The 27844-nt window shown below is 34.4% G+C and overlaps 3 protein-coding genes across 9 annotated transcripts; 1 reads left to right on the top strand and 2 right to left on the bottom strand.

Annotated features, from left to right (window-relative positions):
• Positions 1 to 2304: 2304 nt before the first annotated feature.
• On the top strand, positions 2305 to 5188 carry LOC139862493 (reticulon-like protein B16). 7 transcript variants are annotated; one of them, XM_071851103.1, is made up of 7 exons: positions 2305 to 2372; positions 2513 to 2654; positions 3002 to 3182; positions 3280 to 3421; positions 3721 to 3790; positions 3889 to 4051; positions 4950 to 5179. In XM_071851103.1, exons 2-7 carry the CDS (start codon positions 2531 to 2533, stop codon positions 4981 to 4983), a joined length of 714 nt encoding a protein of 237 aa, XP_071707204.1. In that variant the 5' UTR covers positions 2305 to 2372; positions 2513 to 2530; the 3' UTR covers positions 4984 to 5179. The 7 variants fall into 7 exon arrangements, with proteins under 7 accessions (XP_071707204.1, XP_071707203.1, XP_071707206.1 ...); XM_071851102.1 differs by having other exon boundaries at positions 2308 to 2380; XM_071851105.1 differs by having other exon boundaries at positions 2313 to 2424; positions 2513 to 2579; positions 4950 to 5187.
• A 5702-nt stretch (positions 5189 to 10890) lies between these two features.
• Positions 10891 to 12178, bottom strand: LOC139861917 (expansin-A8-like). Its single transcript, XM_071850439.1, has 3 exons — positions 12032 to 12178; positions 11640 to 11952; positions 10891 to 11530 (listed from the first exon to the last, which is right to left on the bottom strand). The coding sequence occupies exons 1-3, from the start codon at positions 12150 to 12152 to the stop codon at positions 11227 to 11229; spliced, it is 738 nt and encodes a 245-aa protein (XP_071706540.1). The 5' UTR covers positions 12153 to 12178; the 3' UTR covers positions 10891 to 11226.
• A 13327-nt stretch (positions 12179 to 25505) lies between these two features.
• LOC139862497 (transcription factor RF2b-like) lies at positions 25506 to 27579 on the bottom strand. Its single transcript, XM_071851110.1, has 4 exons — positions 27053 to 27579; positions 26434 to 26566; positions 26165 to 26249; positions 25506 to 26030 (listed from the first exon to the last, which is right to left on the bottom strand). The coding sequence occupies exons 1-4, from the start codon at positions 27472 to 27474 to the stop codon at positions 25693 to 25695; spliced, it is 978 nt and encodes a 325-aa protein (XP_071707211.1). The 5' UTR covers positions 27475 to 27579; the 3' UTR covers positions 25506 to 25692.
• Between the last annotated feature and the right edge of the window lie 265 nt (positions 27580 to 27844).

The raw sequence follows: 27844 nt of genomic DNA, 5'->3' as shown, positions 1-27844 counted from the left end.
ATTTTTGGGATGAAAATACATGCAGGTTTTATAAATGATTTACAAAATAGACACAAGTACGTGAAACTACATTCTATGGTTGAATTATCGAAATCGAATATGCCCCTTTTTATTACGTCTGGTAATCTAAGAATTAGGGAACAGACACCCTAATTGACGTGAATCCTAAAGATAGATCTATTGGGCCTAACAAACCCCATCTAAAATACCGGATGCTTTAGTACTTCGAAATTTATATCATATCCGAAGGGTGTCCCGGAATGATGGGGATATTCTTATATATGCATCTTGTTAATGTCGGTTACCAGGTGTTCACCATATGAATGATTTTTATCTCTATGTATGGGATGTATATTGAAATATGAAATATTGTGGTCTATTGTTACGATTTGATATATATAGGTTAAACCTATAACTCACCAACATTTTTGTTGACGTTTTAAGCATGTTTATTCTCAGGTGATTATTAAGAGCTTCCGCTGTCGCATACTTAAATAAGGACAAGATTTGGAGTCCATGCTTGTATGATATTGTGTAAAAACTGCATTCAAGAAACTTATTTCGTTGTAACATATTTGTATTGTAAACCATTATGTAATAGTCGTGTGTAAACAGGATATTTTAGATTATCATTATTTGATAATCTACGTAAAGCTTTTTAAACCTTTATTGATGAAATAAAAGTTATGGTTTGTTTTAAATTGAATGCAGTCTTTGAAAAACGTCTCATATAGAGGTCAAAACCTCGCAACGAAATCAATTAATGTGGAACGTTTTTAATCAATAAGAACGGGACATTTCAAAATCAATATTGAATATTGCTGTTATTTAATAGTAAAATGTAAGAGTATAAAAAATTTGTAAATAAAAAGATAAAAAGTAAAATGTAGGAGTATAAAAAATTTGTAAATAAAAAGAGAAAAACAAAGAAGTAAAAAAAGAATTTAAATAAAATAATAAAAAAGTGGTAAGGAAAAAATTAAAGAAGTCATAATATATTTTAAGAAAGATTAGATTAGAAAAAGAATTTAAAAAAAAAATGAGAACGGTAAGATTGAATTAAAAATATCAAATATTAAGGGTGGATTTTGAAAAAATAAAGAAAAAGAGAAATTAAAAGGTGAGAAGTCAAATATAAAATTAAGAAAATAAAGAGTATAGGGTGGGACTTGAAACCCGAAACCCGACCCCCCCCCCCCCCACCATTTTTCATTATACATACTTAACCCCTGCTCCATTGTTGCCCTTCAATTATTTCTATGATAATTAATACTTAAGGTTTAACAAAAGTCGATTTTAAAATTGGAATTCAATTGAGAGTTACTGTTCATCAGATTTCCAAATGAATATATATACAATAATATACATTTCCATTAATAATTTATTAGATTTGTTTTCGTAATTCTTTTTCCTATAGTACTTCATAATAAAAATAGAAAATAATACATTTCTTCTTTTTTTATTACTCAAACGGAGTTCTTTTTTTTTTTTTTTTGAAAGACAACAATAACTCTTATATATAAACACAAAGGTAGCAAAGAGTAACTACCAAATCCACAATACATGCATGCATGCATGCATACATACATACAAAGGATGTCAAGATGTCAACAACTAGACATAATTTGTACAATTTATCTCGACTAACAAAACTCAAGAAATCTCGACATGCTACTCATGAAATAGAAAGAGGATTATGAATCCAATTATGCCAATCGGTCGCCTTTGTCTTGCATCTTTTAGAAATCCACTCGAAACTCTTAACTTGTATTTCACTTACCACAATAGGCACGTTTCAACATTTGTTCTTGAAGATCCTCTCATTCCAGTTTCTCCAAATAAGATACACACTTACCCATAACATCCCTTGCCATAAGTTTTTCCCCAAGTCGGAGCCAAATTGTCCCAACTCCCAAGTTACCATAAAGTAATTCGTTTAGATTTACACTCGAAGGAATAGTTACACCCCACCAATCAAATAATCTTTTCCAAATTTCCCATACTTTTTCACAAGACAAAAAGGCATGTTTAATACATTCAAGATCGTTGTCACAAGTTTGACAACGAATCAAGTGCAAGTCACCACCCCTTTTATCTAATTCTAACAAGACCGGTAATCTACCTTTTACTCAGACGGAGTTTAAATACATTAAATAAAAAAAACGTTAGATTTAATTTGAAATTATAAATACAAACACAGGGACTGCTGCTGCTTAATGATAAACTAAAAGGTACTGAGTTGGAAGATAGCAAAAGACAAAATAAGCCAGTTCTTCCAGAATGTATATGAACAAACACGCCGAACGCATCAAATTCAACGCACGGAAAAATTGAATTAAAATAAAGAATAGAATACAACTCCATCAATCAAGGTTTTTAGGTTCTCCATTTCGTCTTTACACTCCTACGATTCGTACTATATACGTACAGTCTTCTTATTAATCTTTTTACAGTATCAAATTTCTCATTGATTTTGAATTGTTTTGGTCAACTGATTTTGTTTTATTCGCAGTGAAATTTTGATGTTTTGATGGAAGAATCACAAGAGGTACGCGATCCCGTTGAACGGGATAGTAATAGTACGTGTTCAACCTCCGGTTACCGTTTATTTGATCGTCAAACTACTATTCATCAGTTGATGGGCGGCGGAAAGGGTACAATTTCTTTTAATTTTGTACTTAAAACCTAGAACTGTAGTATTCCCCAATTATTAATGCGTAAGTTATGTTGATTAATAATTCTATACGCGATTAAGTTTCAGCATCAAATTATGCAAATATGCAATAGAGATAGTAAATTTTATACTGTTGACAGAATGCAGTTAGATATATTTAGATAAATTTTATTTGGCTTGTATGTGTGTATCTTAATGAGCGTAACTGCAAAATTCAAATTAGTACATCGGATTCCATTGTAGTAATTTTTACTTTTTTTGTGTGAATCCTGATATGCATTAGTGAAACAATACTTCTTGTTTTTTTTTTTTTTTTTTTATTTACAGCTGCTGATGTTTTGTTGTGGAAGAGGCAACGCATTTCATTGGGAATCATTATCATTGCAACTTTTGCTTGGCTGATATTTGAGCGATCAGGATTATCGTTCTTAACAATTTGTTCTAACGTTCTTCTGTTCTTGATCGTATTGCGATTTCTACATGTCAATTATGCTTCGTTAAGGGATAAGTACGTGTTCTTAAAACTGTATATATTGTACTTTTAAATTGATAGTAATTTTTAGTGATTAGTTAATAAGATATCAGTTTTTTAAAAAAATTTACAGACAAATACAGACATTGCCGGAACTGATATTGTCAGAGGAGATGGTCAATAATGCTGCTGCATCTTTTCGTATTAAAGTGAACTATATGTTGCTAATGGCTCATGATATCACACTTGGAAAGGACTTCAGGCTCTTTTTCATGGTTTGTGATCATAACTCCAAACTCTGATATATACTTGAGAAGCTTTACTAATATTTTAGGTGTTTGGATGTGCATTTTGTACATGATTACCTGATATTAGACAATCAGATATAGATAAACGGATGGTATGAGAAATTGTTGGATTTGCTTCTGCTGTTCAATGTTTGTATAATCAGGTGGTCAGATATTTGACTGGTTCATAATATATGAAATGATACTGTCAATATGAAAACATAAATACAAACACCGAATGCTCGTGTGATTTGATTTTTTTTTTTATTGGCATATTAAATATGCAGGTAGTTGGATTTCTATGGCTGTTATCTGTCCTTGGGAGTTTAATCTCTTTTTTCACACTTGCTTATATAGGTATAAGCATCAATCTCCATAGCATAAACTGATTTTACTGTTGATATTTGTTCATATTTTCTGCTGTAACATATTTTGGTACTTAAATGTGATGTCAGGAACGATTCTGTCGGTGACCCTACCTGCATTGTACAATAGATACGAAGAGCAAGTTGATCGATGTGCTGGTACGATCCATAGAAGCTTTTCGAGACATTATAAGATAGTGGATGAGAATGTTATGAACAGACTACCGCGCAATGTACCCAAAGATAAAAATATGTAACTATTTCCATCCCTAATAGGTTATATGCAATAATCATATATTCATTAGATGAGCCTTGCATTTTTTTTCTTCCAATGAGTGTAAGCCTTAATTTGCACTTTGTATATTCAAATACCGTGCTTTGCATAGTGATTCAAAAACATGGAAAATGTTGTGAACTATCTCGGTTTGTTTGAAATCCTTTTTATCTGCGTTAACTTGGAACCATGTGCATCTAACGAACCTTTTACGAATTTAGCCATTTGTATGTTCAGGTTTCAGTAAACTGACTAATGGTAGGTTTTGAGCCATTTTGAACCGTATCATCCCATTTCCAGATTTCGCTGCTTGTTTTAATGCGTGAAGTTGAAAGACCAAATTTTGCAAATTTTCATACGGTTTGACCCAATCATGGATTGGGTTAAAGTCACTTAAGGTTCACTGAGCAATCTTAATTTGGGTTGAATTCACCACACTTTCCCTCATCTTTCTATAAATGGTTTAGTTGACCCATAACTGTGTTGGGTAGTGGGCTGATGACCCATTTGTGGAATATTGCTTCATTGGTCTTGGAAAATCAGTAGAAAGGTCTTTTACATTTTTGGCATATGCATTTATGGTGCATGTAGTTTTTTCTTTTCTCGGTGCCTAATTAATATCCACAGTTCAAATTGATAAATCTATTAAAATTATACATTTTATGGTGCATTTATCAAAATTTGAATGATGGAATTATCACTATCCTTAACGGTAACGAGTTGTGATAACTCATTAGCCATGATGAACCTTGCCGTTAATTATTACGTTATCTTGTCAATGAATGGATAAGATTCTACTCTGTTTCCTTGATGATACAGATGGTTCCATATTGGATAATTGTCATGTGAAACAACTAAGCAAGATTCAATTATGCAGTTACTTTATAATAGTGCTTGAAGGAAAAGGTTGACTAGTGATGTGCTTAAAGCATGAAATCCATTTGAGGCTTTCAACATCTCACGTGTTGCTGGTGTGTTTGTTTGTGGGTGAAATTCATCACCTCTTTCTAATTATATCTACTTTTTTATCTATGAAACTTGTCACGTGATGTGGGGTGAACCAAACGTGCACCTACACTACACATCTTTCTAATCATCATGTTTTAAAGTGAAGGAAAAAGAAAACATGTAACATATATAGCTATATCCATGATTGTCTGCATGAAAGAATTAACAATATTTGGTATTTGTATTCAGCTAAGTTCAGGAGTAGCTAATGTAATTGTATATATTACATCAGCTTTGTCTTGTTATATTTGTGCAGGAGTGCAGGAATGGTTTCTAGATGTCGATATATTGTGTACTGGTGTATGTGTTTTAGTTAGATATAACCCTGAAATAGAACATGGCCTTCATATATAATGCAAACTTTTTAGCCATAAAACTAAGCGTGTACGTTTGGTTTGTTTACGGTCTGGGCCGGGAGGCGATACTAGTTATCAGGTCAGAGAGAGGACCGACGCATAAGATTTGGTTTATATATTCGGTTCGGATAAATCGGTTTTTAAAAATATTTTTGTACACCAATAACCAAATCAAATTTGTCAAAATCAAACCAATTCAATTAACTAAGAAATCTATTTATGGGTCGTAGTCTAGCAAACAAAATTAACAACTCATAGATAATAAAGTGAATAGTGATCGTTTTATTTATCAACTACGGAGTGTAACCATGAGGGTGGTGGTGGCATGGTAAGACCCTGATCTTCTAATGTGGAGGTCAAGGGTTCGATTCCTTGCACGCACAAAGTTATTCTCCCTCAGGGCCACGGAGGTTCGCCTGCAATGACTCCGGGCTGCTCGCAAAGCGGGTAGTCGCCCTGGAATTAGTCAGTTGAAAAATGTTGGATACTCAGGTTACCAAAAAAAAAAAAAAAAACAACTACGGAGTGTAACAAAATTCATAAACATATAATTTTGACATGTGATTATTGGATGACATATTTATAGTGAAGAAATCATCAAATTAAGGAATTAATGTAGGAGAAATAGTTGATCAAATTAGGGATTAGCCTGATTGGTAGAGATTGTGTTTATTTATGTTATGATTCCACATTGACCGTGTTAAAATGTGGGTGATGATTCACACTTCTAGATGTTTATTCCTATTTGAAGCTAGATTTTAGGAGTGAATCATACATATGAACTTATAGCTAGTTAGGGCTCCCCTTTTAGTACGTCTCATGGTTAGTTTCGGATCTTCCTCCAGTAAATCCCAGGAAGATCATGACAAATTGTATTATAGCAACCCATCTTTCATGGTCTCGACAACTCGGAGTGGTCTTTGAAATGGTGGCTTGGGCTCGAAGAAAGTGTGTCAACCGTGACCAACATAGACGTGACCAACAAGGATGTTGGCCTTTTAAAGGTGGTATTGTTATAATCCCACAACGGCCGCATTAAAATGTGGGTGATGGCTTATAAGTCTAGGCGTTTCCTTGTCCTACAAGATTTTTTTTTAACCTGGGTATCAAACTTTTTCAACTGACTAATCTCAGGGCGACTACCAGCTTTGCGAGTAGCCCGGAGTCATTGCAGGCGAACCTCTGAGGCCACGAGGGAGAATAACTTTGTAGTTCCATGGATCGAACCCTTGGCCTCCACATTGGAAGGTTAGGGTCTTACCATGTCATCACCACCCACATGGTTCTACAAGATGACTTTTGAGAGTCACTTTTACATTTGAACTTATTGCTAGTCCGGACTTCCCCTCTAGTATGTCTCAAGGTTAGTTTCGGATCATCCTTCAGTAAGTAAGTCCAAGGAAGATCATGACTAGTTAGATATACTTTGTATTGCAAAACATTGGGTCCAAGATTAAGGTATAAAAGAGAGATTTTGCAAGAAATAAATTTCACCACTATACTTTTGCAAATCGCAATAGTTTGTAACTTTCCATATTATAAGCCATAACTTAATGTGCTCACATACATTTCGGATTTCAAATGAAGATCGAATCTTGATTACTCCGTAATATAGAACCAAATTCAAGTCCAAAAACCGTGTTATTTTTTTAAGTGCCATCGAAAATTCAAGACAAAATAATTTTCTCAAATCCACTTCACCCAATATAATTTGAATTGATTGATTTTTCGGGTGAAATTGCTTAGTGAACCCTACATAAATCGGTATCAATAAATAAGTAAAACATTATGATTTACGTTTTGTTGAATTTGACTGCCACAATCATATTGTTGAAATTGAAGAAAGTCAAAACCAAGCGTACGTATGTTTACGTGGTTTTAACAATGACGTTGGTTAAGGTTGTATTCTCGAGTTTTTCTTTTAACGGAAAAGAGTGGAGAAGAAAGGGATTGAGAGTGTTTTACTATCCTTCCCAATCCGTCCAAATATGGGCGGAGAGTTTTGGTGACAAAATCTAAAGGTACTATCCTTCCTAATCATCCCCTCTCCTCTCATTTCCGCTGAAATTCAAAACTCGAGAATCGCTGTTATTTTTTAATCCATCAATCTCCTCTCCTTTCAATCATAAATAAATCTCGAGAATACAGAAATAAGTTATGAAAAAGTAAAAACTATTCGATTGTTAAATTGAAAAAAACTTGGGGACCTATTAAAAACTTAACTTGGACACTTAGATATTGTTAAGAATATATCGCTAATAATTGTAGGATGATGTTCATTTTTCTAATCTGTAATTAATTAGCGATATACACTAGTACTATTTTAGCTTTTTTAAGGGGCAACACCCTTCTATATATGGAATAGTTGAGTAGTGGAACTTTTTCCTGTTAATATCCGATAGCTCGAGTCACTCAGTTCTATATTCATAGAATAGCATAGATCCTTTCGAGTAGCTTGTTTCGAGTATGCACATGTAATGGGCTCCTAGCCCCTCCTGTTTGTAATTTATTTATCATATATTTAAAAGACAAAACTGTTACACTATTCATCAATAGTACCCAAGTACTCAAGGGTATTTTCGTCATTTCACTTTCTTTTTTTTCCTTTTTTTTTCCCTCAACAATAAAAGATACAACTTTAATAAAAGGAACAACCCTTCAACGCTACTAAAACATGTCGAAAAAAATTCTTTTTACAAAATAGATCCAACTAACTTTAAAAAAAAAAAAACTAAAAGAAGCAACTTTCACAAAAGGAACAACCCTTCAATGTTAGATGTCGAAAAAAATTATTTTTTACAAAATAGATCAAGACTTTTTTTTTTAACTCGCATTCAAAAAGGAGCCTCCGACGGAAAGCGAGGGCTCCACAACTAGTTTTTTCTATAGTGATAAAACTGTCTGGCTTTTAAAAAAAAAAAAAAAAAACCCCTTTCTATACGTAGTTGATTTGCCTGAGCAACACGTGTAGATTACTACGGTAGTAATTATAAAGAGGGCTCGAAAATGAGTGCAAAACAACACCGTGCTTGTGATTTAGTCATAAGGACAGATAACAAAACGAGCTAAATAAACAGCGATCTAACAAGTCATTTCAGAAGTTGAGAAAGGGAAATTTAAAATTAAATATGGATACTGAAAATGATTGATTATTAGGTATAAGTGTATAACCAACACAGCATACAGCATACAGTGGCGAATTTACAGCTTAGGGAGTGGGGTCCCATGACCCCACTAGTGGAAAAAAAATTTATACGATGTATACTTAAAATTGTACAAGACACCACTAAATTTAACTATAAGACCCCATATATTTTTAAAATTTATACTATTTTTGGAGGTAAACAACTACTAAAGTAACCTTCAAATATAATTAGTCTTGAAAAAAAAATTGGAATCCCATTGAATTTTCATCCTAAATTCGCCACTGACCACATATACACAAAAATGTGCACATGGCTTGTTACATATCATTTATTAGAAGCTTATAATCGGATGTCATACAAATACGAACCACTCATTCTGAAAAAGGAAGGTTGATTTATTAAATATTTGTGTAAGATTACAACTTGTAAAACATAAGATATATTTTTAAAAAAAAATCATTATTAAAGTATATATTGTGATTTTTTTTTTTACACACCAACTATGCTACTAACACTAACTAGCCTGCCAACCACCTACCTAGTTGGTATTAGTTTTGCATTAACTAAGTACTTCGAAGTACTCCAAGTTTATTAGTTTTTAAAGCACTATTTATTATTTGGCATGTGCCAATATTATATAACTTTTTTTTTTTTGGCAAAAATATTAATATGTATATATATATATGATAGAACCGAGGTTCCGGTGAAGCAACATTGAGTAGGTCATAACGATCTATGGGAGTACTTGGTCACAGACGACCAAAACTCATTGAGTCTCATTCTGTTCGTTCTAAATAATATTAACGACTACTACAGAATGAGCAATAATGAAATTTCATTAGAAATGACAAACAAATAATAATCACCAAACCTAAGCCTAAAACATACACATAAACTCGAACCCGTATCCAACCCCGCATCATCACTCCTCAGAAACCGCCAATCCAAACCATTCACCGGGCAACTCAAGAACACCTAACCCGAGGCCTATTTGCCGAAGTCAACTAAGTCAACAACGCCGGCAACAACATCAAACCCACTAAAGACCCAACGACGGGAAAAATGGAATGAATGAACCAAACCAGCAGCAACAAAACTGCACTAAATGCAGAATCAAACCATATAGGGACCAGTCATCTCCGCCAAATTTTCTAAGGACATTTACAAACCCTCGGACCCAAGCACCACCAAACATCGCCAGCAGCCACTCGCAACTACCAAGAAACCGGCGGCAACTGCTACCCACCACCCAAGGCCGACAGCAGCCACCGACCGCCCTCGGTAGCCGCAGGCAGCGGTCCGGTCACCAGAATCCGCCGGATTTCAACAATAAACACATACAACCGCAAACCTGCAAGGAACCCACCAACCCCACCACAAAGCCCAAATCGACCAAAGTACCTGTAGAGTTCCAATGGAACTCGCCGCCTACAACTACCCAGGAAGAAAAAAGGCACTGCGATGAACCGTCAAGTGAGAGCAACAGCAAACCTCGTCATCCCCAACGAACCTAACCCTAAACCATACTCCAAAAACTCAAACAAACCCCAGATCCCGAGCATCAAGAGCACGAAATCGCCGCCTGGATGCCGTAAAAGTGACCGGAGAAGGAATCATGTCGATTGACGCTGGAGAAACAAGAGAATGAGCAGTTGTACCTTATTACGACGGAAAGCAAGTAAAGCCGAACCACCGGCGAGATGCCGGTGGTCGGAAACGGTACCAACTATAGATCTACAAAATAGTGATATGTTTGTTGAAGAAGGAAAAAAGAAGGGAGTTAAGGTTGTGGTTAGGTTACGATTGAAGAATGAAGTTTCAACAAATTAATGGGAAAAAGATAAGGTAGATGGAACAGAAAAATTCCGATGAGAATTCAAAATGAAATGAAAAAGAAGATAGTACAGTGAAGCGTGCAGTGGTGTGAACAGAAAAAGTGTAGCATTTGATTATTTGCTGTAGTGCCAATATTTTATAACTGAGATATATGATCCGTATGTTATTAATTTTAGCTATATTATATATTATTAAATATGGCTTAAATTATATGGTGATGTAGGATTAAATATGATAATGTACAGATCAACACCTTCTAAAAAACTAAATGTATCATTTATTTATGGTATAACTATTATAAGCACGAAAATTGGTTATTATATAGAAGCTACTAGCAATAAGGGAATAATATTGAATTTTTAAATGCAATAAAATCATAATTTTACGGTACATACATACATGTAACATATATATGTATGATATAATGATAAAAGTGCAAGAAGGAATAAAAGAGAACAAAGAGCAAGTGAGCTACTAGCAAACGAATTTTGTATTTGCACCTATAATGAGACATTACAAACTTTTATGACAAATACATATAAATATACCTTTTAATCCAAATAAGGTATAAGGTATATTTCCCTTTAACAGGGGCAAAACGGTAATAACACTAAATTTCAAATACAGTTCTAAGCGGGTGCTAACTGTCAACTAGCTACCTCAGCAATAGAGCCACAGTGCTCTCAATCACACCCCAAATCTCACAATATTACACATATACAATTTTTTTTTTTTAAATGTGAGTATAATTTTTAACTTTAAAGTTCAAATCTAACCCTTTATATCTTTTGTTTCAAACAAACAAAATTTAAAATTGTCCACCTTGAAACGTCTGACCAAATTGCCAATTAAAAGGTGCCACATCATAGCTAGTGATGGTTCTTCCGTCACTAGTTGTAACTTGAAACGAAAGGGTTTGTCCATTTAAATATGAGTTGCTTTGCCAGTTTTGCCCCCAGTTTCGCGACATGGGTTGCCACCCGGTTTTTGACCCTTTGATTGAAACCGAGTGCACATCCCCTGCACCTCCAACGTTGGTGATCAAAACCAAATTAAAATACGAATGACCGTTTATTGTAAACCTCACTTCCCCTTTCTTGTTACAAGGCACCCTATAACAAAATGTACAAAATTTATTACTATTAATATCACACGTTAAAATGTCACAATGCCACATGGGTAAAAGTAATAAACATGTTGTACATTTGGCTTGTACAATACCTTTGGAAGGAAACGGGTACAATTCCTGCTCGATATTGTGCAATTTGCAAGAAAGCTGGCTCAGCCAAATCAAAATGTTGGAGGGGTGGGTTGCACCATCCGCCATTATCGTTAGACTGGCTAGGATTAGGTGGGCAAAAATTAGTCGCGGTCACAACTATGGAACCGGGTAAGCACCATCTAGGGTCGTCGTTACATCTCATTTCGTAACAAGACCCACAACTTAGCCCATTGTTAAAAAGAGCGGTACTTAATGCAGCCGTGTTTGTTCCATATCCTTGACTATACAAATTGCCATATCCACAAGCACCACCTACAACACAAATAAAATAAGTCATTACAACATTTTAATTAATTTTATTCTCTGTTAATAATTTGTTTTTTTAACGTACCCATTGTTCCTGTAGCGTCTCCGCCGCCATAAAAGGTGGCATGGGCGTTTTCCCAACCTCCATAGACAAGATTGAAGGAGAATACAAGTATAGAAACAATGGTGGGAACAGAAAGTGCCATTATTGAGATTGAAAGATTTAGTGAAGAATATTGGTGCAATATGGAGGGGATGGAACTAACTAACTTATATAGGGAAGTTAGAAGGGGCAAAAAGAGAAGGGCCCGTTCCCACTAGAAAGTGACAATTTTAGCATATGTTGAATCAACTATAATACTATAATAATCACATAACTCACTAAAAAAAAACAACCCTCACATATTTCGGTGATGATAATGTGATATATTAAAAAAAAAAAGAAAAAAAAAAGAGTTTAGGTTCAAAACTTACGACACAACTTGGGTAGTTAAGAAAATGAATATAAACAGTTACTACGTATGAGATAACCATGTTAAACGGAAACATCTTAGCTTCCCGTTTACTCATATAAACAAATGTACAACTCTTTTGCTTTCTTTTTTTCTGGACACCGATTGGGATCACCCGAGAGGACTAAACCACCCGTTGCGACCATCTCTCGTTTCAACTATGCCGATGCAGCGATAATAATCCTGAAATGTCCCGTTCTTATTGGTTAAAAACGTTCCATATTAATTGATTTCGTTGCGAGGTTTTGACCTCTATATGAGACGTTTTTCAAAGACTGCATTCATTTTTAAAACAAACCATAACCTTTATTTCATAAATAAAGGTTTAAAAAGCTTTACGTAGATTATCAAATAATGATAATCTAAAATATCTTGTTTACACACAACCATTACATAATGGTTTACAATACAAATATGTTACATCGAAATCAGTTTCTTGAATGCAGTTTTTACACAATATCATACAAACATGGACTCCAAATCTTGTCCTTATTTTAGTATGCAACAGCGGAAGCTCTTAGTATTCATCTGAGAATAAACATGCTTTAAACGTCAACAAAAATGTTGGTGAGTTATAGGTTTAACCTATTTATATCAAATCGTAACAATAGACCACAAGATTTCATATTTCAATACACATCCCATACATAGAGATAAAAATCATTCATATGGTGAACACCTGGTAACCGACATTAACAAGATGCATATATAAGAATATCCCCATCATTCCGGGACACCCTTCGGATATGATATAAATTTCGAAGTACTAAAGCATCCGGTACTTTGGATGGGGTTTGTTAGGCCCAATAGATCTATCTTTAGGATTCACGTCAATTAGGGTGTCTGTTCCCTAATTCTTAGATTACCAGACTTAATAAAAGGGGCATATTCGATTTCGCTAATTCAACCATAGAATGTAGTTTCACGTACTTGTGTCTATTTTGTAAATCATTTATAAAACCTGCATGTATTCTCATCCCAAAAATATTAGATTTTAAAAGTGGGACTATAACTCATTTTCACAGATTTTTACTTCGTCGGGAAGTAAGACTTGGCCACTGGTTGATTCACGAACCTATAACAATATATACATATATATCAAAGTATGTTCAAAATATATTTACAACACTTTTAATATATTTTGGTGTTTTAAGTTTATTAAGTCAGCTGTCCTCGTTAGTAACCTACAACTAGTTGTCCACAGTTAGATGTACAGAAATAAATCGATAAATATTATCTTGAATCAATCCACGACCCAGTGTATACGTATCTCAGTATTGATCACAACTCAAACTATATATATTTTGGAATCAACCTCAACCCTGTATAGCTAACTCCAACATTCACATATAGAGTGTCTATGGTTGTTCCGAAATATATATAGATGTGTCGATATGATAGGTCGAAACATTGTATACGTGTCTATGGTATCTCAAGATTACATAATATACAATACAAGTTGATTAAATTATGGTTGTAATAGATTTGTTACCAATTTTCACGTAGCTAAAATGAGAAAAATTATCCAATCTTGTTTTACCCATAACTTCTTCATTTTAGATCCGTTTTGAGTGAATCAAATTGCTATGATTTCATATTGAACTCTATTTTATGAATCTAAACAGAAAAAGTATAGGTTTATAGTCGTAAAAATAAGTTACAAGTCGTTTTTGTAAAGGTAGTCATTTCAGTCGAAAGAACGACGTCTAGATGACCATTTTAGAAAACATACTTCCACTTTGAGTTTAACCATAATTTTTTGATATAGTTTCATGTTCATAATAAAAATCATTTTCTCAGAATAACAACTTTTAAATCAAAGTTTATCATAGTTTTTAATTAACTAACCCAAAACAGCCCGCGGTGTTACTACGACGGCGTAAATCCGGTTTTACGATGTTTTTCGTGTTTCCAGGTTTTAAATAATTAAGTTAGCATATCATATAGATATAGAACATGTGTTTAGTTTATTTTAAAAGTCAAGTTAGAAGGATTGACTTTTGTTTGCGAACAAGTTTAGAATTAACTAAACTATGTTCTAGTGATTACAAGTTTAAACCTTCGAATAAGATAGCTTTATATGTATGAATCGAATGATGTTATGAACATCATTACTACCTTAAGTTCCTTGGATAAACCTACTGGAAAAGAGAAAAATGGATCTAGCTTCAACGGATCCTTGGATGGCTCGAAGTTCTTGGAGCAGAATCATGACACGAAAACAAGTTCAATTAAGATCATCACTTGAAATAAGATTGTTATAGTTATAGAAATTGAACTAAAGTTTGAATATGATTATTACCTTGTATTAGAATGATAACCTACTGTAAGAAACAAAGATTTATTGAGGTTGGATGATCACCTTACAAGATTTGGAAGTGAGCTAGCAAACTTGAAAGTATTCTTGATTTTATGTAACTAGAACTTGTAGAATTTATGAAGAACACTTAGAACTTGAAGATAGAACTTGAGAGAGATCAATTAGATGAAGAAAATTGAAGAATGAAAGTGTTTGTAGGTGTTTTTGGTCGTTGGTGTATGGATTAGATATAAAGGATATGTAATTTTGTTTTCATGTAAATAAGTCATGAATGATTACTCATATTTTTGTTATTTTATGAGATATTTCATGCTAGTTGTCAAATGATGGTTCCCACATGTGTTAGGTGACTCACATGGGCTGCTAAGAGCTGATCATTGGAGTGTATATACCAATAGTACATACATCTAAAAGCTGTGTATTGTACGAGTACGAATACGGGTGCATACGAGTAGAATTGTTGATGAAACTGAACGAGGATGTAATTGTAAGCATTTTTGTTAAGTAGAAGTATTTAGATAAGTGTATTGAAGTCTTTCAAAAGTGTATAAATACATATTAAAACACTGCATGTATATACATTTTAACTGAGTCGTTAAGTCATCGTTAGTCGTTACATGTAAGTGTTGTTTTGAAACCTTTAGGTTAACGATCTTGTTAAATGTTGTTAACCCAATGTTTATAATATCAAATGAGATTTTAAATTATTATATTATCATGATATTATCATGTATGAATATCTCTTAATATGATATATATACATTAAATGTCTTTACAACGATAATCGTTACATATATGTCTCGTTTAAAAATCATTAAGTTAGTAGTCTTATTTTTACATATGTAGTTCATTGTTAATATACTTAATGATATGTTTACTTATCATAGTATCATGTTAACTATATATATATCCATATATATGTCATCATATAGTTTTTACAAGTTTTAACGTTCGTGAATCACCGGTCAATTTGGGTGGTCAATTGTCTATATGAAACATATTTCAATTAATCAAGTCTTAACAAGTTTGATTGCTTAACATGTTGGAAACATTTAATCATGTAAATATCAATCTCAATTAATATATATATACATGAAAAAGTTCGGGTCACTACAAACCCCGCCCCCATCGCTGCCTGGGAGAAAACTGTTGGGAAGTTATCCCACATCGGTAATGGACAAAAACAAATGTATCCATATAAGTCAAAGGGGAAGTCCATCTCTCACCAATTGGTTTTAGAAAAGCATGGACTCTTAGGCTTATATGTTAAACATGTTGTTCGGCTATACAATTTATTAATTCTGTCATGGTATCAGAGCTCAGGCAAACGGTTTTACAATGCGAGTCCGAGTCAGGCCTCCATGAGTGTGCCGCCGTCGCTACAAAGAGATTGAGTCAGACCTTCTTCTTGCCGCCATCTCTACAACCGTTCCACGCCTCGATGTGAGGGGGATTGTTGGGAAGTTATCCCACATCGGTAATGGACAAAAACAAATGTATGCATATAAGTCAAAGGGGAAGTCCCTCTATCACCAATTGGTTTTAGAAAAGGATGGACTCTTAAACCTTGAAACCGATCCAAGTGCACGGCCAAGTAAAACGTTTTTAGTGGGCAAAAAGTTTTGGAGATGTTAGTTGGGGGAGGTTCGGAGGGAGAACAAGGTGATCGACCGTTTGAGTACAACGTTTTTAGTGACTCAAATAATCGAAGGTATGAAAAACATGAGAACTAGAAAAACACAAATGTATCAGCGAAAGCGAAACACAATAGACAAATAAAAAACAATCAAAGACACAAATAAAATAAGAAATCAAAGTCCACTAACATTAAAAATGTTCAAAATCCTTTTTTAAAGTGTTTATATTATTATATTATTCTTTAGAGTTTAAGAATTTTTTTTTTCACCTTGTTTTAGATTTCAGTAGATTGTTAAAGGACTTTTTTTTTTCAGGACTGATTTGATTTGATGTCACAAAATTGTTAGAAATAGTAGATGCAAATATTAATAGTTATATAATTGTTACATAATTTATGATGATTTAGGTTGCATTGAACATGCGGTTGTTCCAATTGAGCTACCAAATTGATGACCCACCAGCACATGCAATTTTTTAATTGTTTCTTTCATTTCCGTTTTCTCTCATCCGTTGTTTTTTTTTGTTTTGTTTTTTTTTTTTTTTTTCCGTATTATTTATTGTTGGTTATTATTTACTTATTTCATATACAAGAGGTAGTTTGATTTGTTGATTAAAATCACACTAAGGGTGTATTTGAGAGAAAGTAATTGGAGTTGAAGATGAGATTTAAAGGGTGTATTTGAAAGAAAGTAATTGGAGTTGAAAATGAAATTTATAGGAGGAGGTGAAACTTATAATTGAAAGTGAGAGTTAAAAGTTTATTTTTAAAACTGAAACCTTAAAATTTATCATTTAGAAAGAAAAAAGAAAGTTGAAAAGACTAAAACGCTCATAGTTACCATTTATCATTTTTGTCTAATAGATAGTATAGTAATAAAGCTTATTGTTATAATTGACTAAAAATAGACAACATATTGATAAACGTAGTCGTAAGAGCTACGCTTAATTATTTCATATATACTTTAATTTCATATTTTTAACTCAAATCTTCCATTAATAATAATACTATCAAAACTATGTAAGAAAAGTCGATACCTAAAAAATGAGTATTTATACTTTGTAACTAATTAAATAAATTTTGTAAACTTAAATATGATATGCTTAAATGTAATCTTAAGGCAGAGATAACAGTGAATTGGATATGAATCGAGTGATGCCGTATTTATATCCATATTTATTTTTTCAGAAAACAAATAAACTTATATAGAACCTGGGTCTTTCACCAAAAGTGAAAGAACCCTTCGAGATGAGATACATAACCGATATTGACCATGACTCGCCCAAATTAAGCGAACCAAAACAATACTACCAACACACAAGGAACAAAGCTAACTTGGATCGAGCCAAGACCTAGCAAAACCACACATAAAGCCTAACTACGAATACAAACTACAATAACTAACAAAAAAAACCCGTAAGACTTACGCTACAAATAAAAACTAAGACAAAAAGAAAATCAAATCATAAGAGAAGAACCAACAAATCTTCAATATCTACAAAAAAAAAAAATTCAATATTCATTTAGTTTTTATTCATCCATATTCATATCTATTTAATATGATTTTCATCAGTCCATATCTATATCCAACAGGGCTAATCGATATCCATTGGATATTTTAAAAATGCTATAATATTTCTTAATACGCGATGAAAACAAAAATGTATTATAGCAAAACCAAATATAACATGAAAATATTAAAATATATCCATTTAATTTTTATTCATCCATATTCATGTCTATTTAGATTGACGTGTTTTATTGTAATATATCGTAGTTATATCATTATAAGAAATCAATCTTTCCAATTTTAAAGGAATTGTAGGAGAAAAAATTAGCCATAATTTTCTTTTCAATTCTTTCATTTTTCCTCCTTAAAAAACTCAAGAACACCAATTTTAAAATTTTCTTTTCAATTCCTTTCTTTTTCTTGTAAATAAAAACTCTAGAACATGTTGAGGATTCAAATCCTTATTCAAATAGGGGTTTTTTTTTAGAACGATAATTTTGGCATTGAATCCTCTCATTTGCCACTCACACACCCGTTAGGAAGAAACTCTCCGCATCCATCACGCAAAGCGTACCCGGTATGCTTTAGATTACCTGTTTGACCCGCACAGAATGAAGGATACCAGAGGCACAACCTTGGAGAAAACTCCCATCCCCATGATTTGAACTGTAACTACCCAACCCGTTATCCAACCGAAAACTTATTTTTTTTTTTATAACCAGTCCATCTGGACGGCGTCCAGTTGTGAAGGCCAGGACAGCGTCCAAGCAATCTGGACGGCGTCCAAATGGTCTTCCAGCTGCTGTCCAAAATGCCCATTTTACGCGAACGGAAAACACGTTTCCCGACACTTTTAAACGAAATGAAATATCACAACACTTCATATTAAGTAAAACTAAGAAGTTTTCACTATTAAGCAAGTTTTACGACATCGGGCCCACATCGGCCGCTTTACGAAATACATACAAAAATACGAGTTTCGACCATACGAGTTTAATTTCCAAACAAATTACGAGCATGATGTTTGGGGATAAACTACCCAATTCTAGGCCGAATCCAAAAGTAATCCAAGCAAGCACAACAAGGATAACCATCAAAATCCCTAGCATACTCTTGCCAAATCCGCTTCCGAACCTAAAAATGTAAACAACGAGAGGGTAAGTTAATTGCTTAGTGAGTAAAACATTTATACACGTACATATATGTAACAGACTGAAACCCGGGCTAATTGTAAGTTGTCTATTTTGCCCTAAGAGTTTGTGCTTAGTCTTAAGTGCTTTTATTTTAATTATTTAATTAGTGTTTTATTATATTTGTGTTGTGTCCAGTTTGTGATAAGGGTCCCAGAACATGTTTGTTTATTTTAATTGGACCTCGTTTGGGTTACCTAATCTTGTGCGAAAGATATCAGATAAGTGGTAAATACCCGTGTGTGATGGGGTATTGTGTTTTAACACAAATATAAGCTAGTGACCAGCTCTTTTCTTGAGGTTTCCTGAACTTTCCTCTCACTCACACATTCACCTAACCTAAACTTCACCATCTTCATCTCAACCCTAAATCATTTGATCTCGAATTGAAGCTTGATTTTAGTGTCAAATCATTCCTTGTGTTGTTGTGATTCTAACAAGGTAAAGTTTGTTTAATTTCGTGATCAAATCAGTGTCAAAATGGGTGTTTTAAGTTAGTTTTTGTTAAAATGGGGTTTTGTGTAAAATTGGTTCAATTTGTTGTTGTTTGTGCATAAAAGTTGTGGGTTTATGTTTCTAAATGTCTAGTGTAAAAGATGTAACCAGTTTTGAGGTCAAAAACGTGTCCAAAGTCGAGATTTGGTGATTTTGGGTTGAAACCCGTCACTTTGCTGCTGTTGCAGCTGATGAACTACCTTCGGCCGATGGTCGTTGACCATCGACCGATGGTGAGGACGATCGGCCGATGGACGAGACCATCGACTGATGGTGTATGATTTCTGACCAGCGGATGTAATTTTGACGATCGACCGATTGGGGGAGACCATCAACCGATGGTGTGTTGACGATCGGCCGATGGATGGGACCATCGACCGATGGTCTTAGGCAGTGAAATTCTTACTAAGTGTGGAATTCTAGCAGTTATGCTGCCCGTTTGTATTTTAGTGTTCATGATGTAAATTTTGAAAGTGCATAAGTGTTAAGCATGAAAATTTTAGCGGACGCAAATTTTTACTAATTTGCTATAATTCGCTGTCAGTGTGTCTAATCTTGATGGGAACACTATTCTAACTTGGTTGTTGCTGTTCTCAGGAGAAAAGGACAAGGAGGAAGCTCAGAAATAATAACTGAGCAGTTGCTGGTAATTGGTGAGTGGGTCTATCTACGGATAGAGTTTAAGTAGCATATCATGCTACTGTGGTTGACTCTTTTACCATGCATAGTGTAGGAATTGCCATGATAGAATAATATCGTTTGCCTGATGTTGTATGTGAATTATGTGTACACTGTGTGAATGGCACCAGTCGGGCCTAGGGAGACTGGGACTCGAGACCGTGCCTAGGAGAGGTTAGAGTCCGTATGAGGTCAACCGTGCCTAGGGGAGGTTGGGTCCATAGGCTACTGATTGTAGAGTATAGTGTGAATGATGCATCCCCTGCATCTGGATAACTATACTGTGAATTGAGTAGCAGGGACTATCGGTAGACTCAGGCCCGATCAGCTGGGAGTCGTGTGCTCGTACAAGCCGCCGATCCTCGTATTGTCTTTTGTATGCTAGTTGGTAGTTAGCAGGTATTGTTGATGTATATAGCTTGTGTGTGACTTAAGCTATATCTGTTAGATAGATTCCATTCACTTAGCGGTGCGCTAATCCTCCACATGTTTCCCCCCTTGCAGGTTTAGGTACTGCTAGTCGGGATGGGTGATACAGCAGATGACATGTTTGACAACCCAACTCTGATGAGGACTTTTGTATAAATAATGTTTTGTGATAACGTAACACCGTTGTGTAAACTTAAACGTAATGACGTGACTTATATTGTGTTTGTTAATAAAGTCTTCCGCTGTGTATATATAAAAAAAAAAAAATTGGCCGGTGTTACAATATATTATTTACCTACACGCATACCCCAACACATAACACGTATAGGAGCGTATAAGCAATCTAGCAATACCACATACAACTATCAACAACGTTAGTATATAACTCAACACAATGATATACTAAATCAATACAATGCATAAACATACCAGCCATTCCCGCTATAGCACTACCGCCTTGTAGTCGGCCAATAATGTCGAGTCACACTCGTGTGATGTCACCGACTTGTGAATCATCATAAGGTGTCACCGACTTGTGAATCACCAAAGGGTGTCACCGACTTATGAACTACCCACCAATACCTATGGGTCACCGACTTGTGAACGCCATGTGGTGTCACCGACTTGTGAAGCACCACTAAGTGTCATCGACTTGTGAAACACTATGAAGTGTCACCGACTTGTGAATCACTTCCCGACATATGGTGTTACCGACTAGTGAATCACCATTAGGTGTCACCGACTTGTGAATAACCAATCGAGACACTAACGACTTGTAGTTCTCATCCCATCATACCAACAAATAAGTCACCGTCTCGTGACACATACCAACATGATACTCACGATGTGGCACCAAAGACCCACATCGCACACGAGTAGATAAACTACATACATACATGTATAAAATATTCCACTCACCTCGATTACAAGAAAGGCAACTCCCGCTTGAGCTCCTAATCGTCCAAATGTGAATCACCTAGATAATTCACAAACAAATAAGCTAAACACTCTAGCTTATGCCCAAAACACCATAAGTGCAATTTCGACCCATTTGCACATACTTCACTTTGACCAAGTCAAAACTAGCCCAAATCACTCATAATCACAATTAACTAGCGATTATGTTCTAACACCATATTTTACTCAATCTCAAGTGTTAAACATTTATCCTACCCAAATTGACACCAAACCCTAATTTCGACCCATTTCAAAATTAGTCAACCAAAATACACCCAAATGTGTTTCAACACATCCAAAGTCACTAAACCAAGTGATTAGCCCGTTTATAAGTCTTGAACTTGACCAAAACATCAACCAACCCAAAAACCCGATTACTAACATCACTAAACTCACTTCATGAGTTTAAATGGGTTTATCAACAATTTAAGTTCAAACCCTAACTTTGAATATCAAATCAAACAATGAAATTCGGAGTTAGAACTTACCACAACAACCAAAACGTAGCTAGGAGCGAGATGAACAACTTTAAAATCCGAGCTTTGGTGAGAATCCAACTCCTTCTTCTCCAAATCAATCTCTCTCTCTCTCTCTCTCTCTCTCTCAATTCTCTCTCTCTCTAGAATTGGATGAGAGTGTTTGTGTGGATGAAATGTGTTTCACAAATGGGATGTAGATCAGTTTTGAGGGCTCCAAATCGACACCCAAGTGAATTTACCAAAATTTCCCTTTTTAAAACAAAATAAAACAGCTGGCCCGTCAGCACATTTGGACGGCGTCCAGTTTCAAAGGGTATGACGTCGTCCGGATTGTGGGACGGCGTCCCATTGCACTGGAACAGAAACAGGGTCTTACATGAACATGCGCCTATTATTTCAAGGATACATGTTCAAAACTAACTGAAGCTTTTTACCATTTAACTAATAGTTCGGTTGTAATTCAAATAGGGTTTGAAGTATCATAATTTGGTAGCATGTAAAATCCAATTTCATGATTTTCGACATGTTTTATAAATTACTTACAATAGTAGTTTTTGATATCGCAAAACTGATCTTCTAGCTGATCGGTCTAACCGGTTAACATAACAAAAAAAAAATCGTGTAATTCATTGTTATCGGAACATGCATAGTCACATAGAGCTCTGTAATTTAATCCATAACCACACTTTTTCATTACAAACAGGCACAGACACATTATATAAGCCCATAATTTATATTGTAGCATGTGAAATGTAATTATCACAAAAATGACTAATATTGTTTATAACAGGACCAACAATGTTGCTTTATGAAGAATTAAAATCAGAACTTGAACTAGACTACACAATGATATAAACATGCATTAAACTACCGGTCGTAATTATGGTACTATGAAACTTAGTTTTATTGACAAAAACTGTGCGTAATACGGAGTAGTAATTATCAACATTTAATCACTTTTATACTTTGTGACGTGTTAATTTTCGTAGATTAGAACATGCATTTGCAACTTCTTTAAAAATAAAGATCGTTAGTGCAATAATAGAATAATTAGTTAAAAGATAACGATCATTATCTCGTGTGTCGGTTTATCAATACGATTGATAATTTGGTTTTCGTTAATTTTCAAAGAGTACTCGTAAGCGAGTAAACCTTATGTATAGAGTTGTCCAGTAGTGCATATGTCACTCTTATAACACTGTTTTGGTTCACGATAGATAAAATATAAAATGTGAATATAGAGGTCCCGTTACGTGTGTCGATTATATTATTAGATTCTGTTGCAAAATTAAATTAAATGATTAGGAAGGTCAGATTATAATTTCGTTTCAGCGTATCTTTTTGTACTTTAGAGTAAAAAATTGATCAATATTAATAGGAAAGGCAAGAATGTCGTTTTACCATTTGAGAATTGAAGAATGTCGTTTTTCATTGTTTACTCGGATGCAATTATGTAATTATGATTTTATTTTATTATTATTATTATTATTTTTTGTAACAAGTATTTTAAATTAACTTGAGACATCACATAATGAATATTAGACAATATGACGAAACTATAAAAGAAAATTATTTTTTAAAAAGTAACGGATAAAGTTTTCAATGCTACAAAGTAATGGGGATGATAGTATTTTTATTCTGATGTACACGACCTAACTAAACCATCGTGCTACTGGCATTAGCTTTTTTTTTACCACCTCAAAATATGTTGCTAGTAAAATTTGTATATGTGATTATTATTGGATATGTAATAACCTACGGGAAAAGTGGAATTATATTTTTCACAAATCATCCAGATTACTCATTTCAAAGGACGGTACTTTTACAAGTTGATATACGGGAAAAACAATTTCACAACTTATCCTTAACTCATTAGAAAAGCCTTAATGTACAACTGAGCACATTATGAACACCAAAGATGTCTATGTTGTGACTTTTAAGATACCACCAAAATTTACAAAATGTTTCACTTTAATGTAAAATCATTAAATTGCTCGAAATTTTTTTTATATTATAAAAATGATATAGAACATAGGTACATGAATTGAGCTATTTGGTGTTTTTTATATCATAAGAAAAGAACTATCGCAAGACAACTTAGTTGTTTGCATCATGATATTCTCATAAAAAGTCTCAAATTTAATCATCACTGCTGGTACATATTGGAGTGACAAAGGAAGGGTAGAAGTGAATATGAGATAACTCGGTTAGGGACTTAGGGCCAGGGGCGGACTTAAGTGAGGGCAGGGTGGAGCGTCCGCCCCTAGTCGATTTTGAAATTTTAGTGGAAAATTTTTGTACTTTTCGACTTTGCCCCGTGTGAATATTTTTTTTGGACCCAAAATCTATATATTTTGCCTCAAAATCTTCAAATTTTGCTCAAAAATCTTTAAATTATACCTCAAAACATTCAAATTTTGCCCAAAAACCTCCATATTTTGCCTAAAAACCTCGATTTTTTCTCCCAAACCTCCATATTTTGCCCAAAAAAATTGCTACAGTTCTAAATATTTTTTCGCCCCAGTGAAAACGAATCCTTGTTCCGCCACTGCTTAGGGCGCACACATCTAAATAAAAAATAATCGTCATTCCCTAATAACTGAGCAAAAGAAAAACTTCATATGTTTATACGTTAATATTATTATATAAAAAGGGAAAATAGAAAATGATATGGATAATATTAAGGTGGAGCTGAAAACGGTCCAGTGGACAAGAAAAATCAAATAACGACATATTGTGGGGGAAACAAGAAACAATAGCCATCAAGGGGTAGTTATTAACATGGTGTGTATATTTGCAACTAACCAGAGACACATACAGCCCCACTTGAAGTTTTAATAAAGGTGCAACCTTCACATCAATGTTAGAGATGCTAGTGCTACTACTGTGTCATGTGCATTTATAATGGTTCAGTCTCAATGGACCATATCATGTGACTGAGCTAACATAGTCAATTAGGCCACCCTCTAGGTCCAGGTACATTGCCATATTATCTCTTATTTTTCTAAAACTTTTTTTTTATTAAACAGCAGTTTGGGATCACCCTGGACGACTAAATCACTCACGCGATCATCTTTCGCAGTTGCATAACCTGTCCCCAACTGCTGCCCTAGAGGAAACCCGTATCACTCCGAGCGCATGGCCGGTAAAACCCTCCTCCCCCGCATGCGAATGCGAAAGGCGATCTTGAGTATATTTCAAGGTCGGGGATAACCTTGTGTGCAATGTTGTTATGTTGTTTTCTAAAACTTATAGTTGGATCGCAACTGAACCCGCACATAACAGAAAACAAACAAAAAAATAACATAACAAACGATATGGAATTACAAACTGTATTGCAATTACCAGATATCTTTGTGATTAGTTGAAAAGATGAAATAATACACCATCAAGACAATAAAGAACAATCTTGGATTCCACAGAGGAAATTGTTAAAAATAAATAATTAAAAATAAAATGGTGTTTTAAGCACTAACAAGGTGTTGGTCTATGAACAATTAAAAGAATTTAAAGGAAAACAAATGTAGAAAACAATGGGAATCAAAATGTGCTGCTGCTTTCACTGGCTGAGATTGAAGGGCCTTCAGATTTAACAAGATGAGGATTAACTCTGTTACTTATATCAAGCCCCTGAAATCGGCCAAGTGGGTCCTGTTGTAGTGTTTCAAATTGATGGTGTTGGTGGTGGTTGTTTGACATATTGGACAGGTGCGTGTTTTGGTATTGCTGTTGCTCAGACTGTTGATGGTTCGCAAAGAAGTTTGATTGGTTGTAGGGAACTTGGTGCATCCCAAAATTGTAACCATCTGAACACCTTGCTATTTCTCCTGTTGCTATTCTTAGATTTTCAACTTCTTGTTTCAGTGCTTCATTTAGAGCTGTATTTACAAAGAGTTGGATCATTTTGTTGGATCGTTATTGGGAATTCAAATCTTCAAAAGTTTTACAATCAAAATTTGAGCATGGTAGTACACAAATCAAAGAAAAATAGGAATGTTTTTAGGAACTTTACCGTCACGTAAACGAGCTTGTTGTTCCATAGCTTGTAACCGAAGCTTAAGTTCTGTTTTTTCAGAAGACAAGCCAGTCGTATCTCTCTGTATAAAGAAATAAAAACTTCAAAACTAAAGGCCATACAACTGAGCATGTTTAAACGAGTGAATACAAAGTTACACGCATACTTATCAAGTTGAAGTTCGTTTAACTTTCATTATAGAAAGGCGTAATTAATGCGATGGAGAATTGAACAAATTTACATAAATGGAAGGTTTAAATATTGACCTGGAACAATGTCAGTTGTGCTGAAAGGGTGGTTGTTTCAGTTTGCAGGGTCTGAACTTTCCTCTCAAGTTCAGACATATAACGCGCCTTCCTCTCTTTCGAACGCGCGGCGGATTGTCGATTTGCCAAAATCCTGTATATTATAAGGAACTAGATAATCTAAATCTCTCAATACTCAATGTTTTAAATGAACTAAATCATGAAATGCACCATTTCTCTTAGGGAAGGTTTACTGATGACCCTTCACCACTTATCCTATCAATTGGACCATTTTTTATTAAGCTACCATAAGTTCTCTGTATCAATTTATGCTTTCACAACAAAACGGACTAACTTAATGCAATAAAGCTACTAATCCGTAGATTTGGGAAGGAAAAGCACTATATAATCGTCACAAAGTCTTCTGCTACATTTAAATAGATTCATTTAAATCTTAACTACACATATGTACCTATTAACAGATAAATTCAACGAATTATGATTCACCTAGTGGCTAATACAAAATTTCAAAAACCGAAATTCAAATGTAAGCTTAAGCTATCATAATTGAAGTAAGCTCAATTATATCAAATTAAGGCATTAATTTGTGTAAAGATCCACATCAAATTACTAATATTACCTCTTAGCTCGTTTCGGATCAAGTGTCCACAATTCAGCAAGTTTTTCAGGAGCCATTGCTTTCTTAGCTTCAATACTTTCATTTAAAAAACTTGAATTATCAACCGAATTACTATGCCTATGTCTAGGTCTACTATTACTCTTATCTCCGTCAACGCCGTCTCCGTCACCTCCACCAGCATTATTATTCAAAACGGCGTCGTCGTTCAAGCTAGATCCGAGCTTCTCAATATCCATATAAGTAGAAAACAGGTCTTCTTCAGCTCCGAATTCTTCGAAGCTTCCAGAAGGTCCGTCGTACGGATCTGAAGCTAGATCTAGATCGTCCGGTAACCGGAAGTTCATCTCGGAATGTGCTCGCCGGTGATGAGACGGCCTAAACGGAAACGGTGGCGCATTTTTCGGTTTTGAAGAATCTTGCATTTTGAATACAGTTGCGTATAGTTTTCTTCTTCTTCACTTTCTTATACTCTCTATAAAATCGTGAATGTATGTGTTTTTTCAGTTTGTTTGCTTGTCTGAAGCAGAATAAGGGGGACGTCCGGAATCTGGATCTCATTTGGTAATTCGGGTTGACTCTTTTATGACCCGATGGGTACTTTAAAAAACTTTTTGGGCTTTAAATGGTTATCGATACTACTCAAAATGGGCCATTTATGGGCTTCGTAGTTACGGATTGTTAACTATTAAATATTGAGTAATTTTCCAAAAATGTAGATTCCGTTTGTTATTTGGCTTGTCAGTTTGAGGTCATTTTTCCAGTTAAATTGCCATGTTATAACAAAACGTCTAA

The sequence above is a fragment of the Rutidosis leptorrhynchoides genome, chromosome 8 (assembly GCF_046630445.1).
Source record: "Rutidosis leptorrhynchoides isolate AG116_Rl617_1_P2 chromosome 8, CSIRO_AGI_Rlap_v1, whole genome shotgun sequence".
Lineage (NCBI taxonomy): Eukaryota > Viridiplantae > Streptophyta > Magnoliopsida > Asterales > Asteraceae > Rutidosis > Rutidosis leptorrhynchoides.
Note: the sequence above shows the minus strand (reverse complement) of the source record. Positions and strands in the feature narration are given on the sequence as shown.

Coding starts and splice junctions, on each gene's coding strand:
- LOC139862493 (XM_071851103.1), top strand. CDS start 2,531: ATGGAAGAATCACAAGAGGTACGCGATCCCGTTGAACGGGATAGTAAT. Junction 2,655..3,001: donor GTTGATGGGCGGCGGAAAGG/GTACAATTTCTT, acceptor TTTTATTTACAG/CTGCTGATGTTTTGTTGTGG. Junction 3,422..3,720: donor ACTTCAGGCTCTTTTTCATG/GTTTGTGATCAT, acceptor TTAAATATGCAG/GTAGTTGGATTTCTATGGCT.
- LOC139861917 (XM_071850439.1), bottom strand. CDS start 12,152: ATGGCACTTTCTGTTCCCACCATTGTTTCTATACTTGTATTCTCCTTC. Junction 11,953..12,031: donor AGACGCTACAGGAACAATGG/GTACGTTAAAAA, acceptor TTTGTGTTGTAG/GTGGTGCTTGTGGATATGGC. Junction 11,531..11,639: donor GTACCCGTTTCCTTCCAAAG/GTATTGTACAAG, acceptor ATTTTGTTATAG/GGTGCCTTGTAACAAGAAAG.
- LOC139862497 (XM_071851110.1), bottom strand. CDS start 27,474: ATGCAAGATTCTTCAAAACCGAAAAATGCGCCACCGTTTCCGTTTAGG. Junction 26,567..27,052: donor GATCCGAAACGAGCTAAGAG/GTAATATTAGTA, acceptor TATAATATACAG/GATTTTGGCAAATCGACAAT. Junction 26,250..26,433: donor CACAACTGACATTGTTCCAG/GTCAATATTTAA, acceptor TTCTTTATACAG/AGAGATACGACTGGCTTGTC.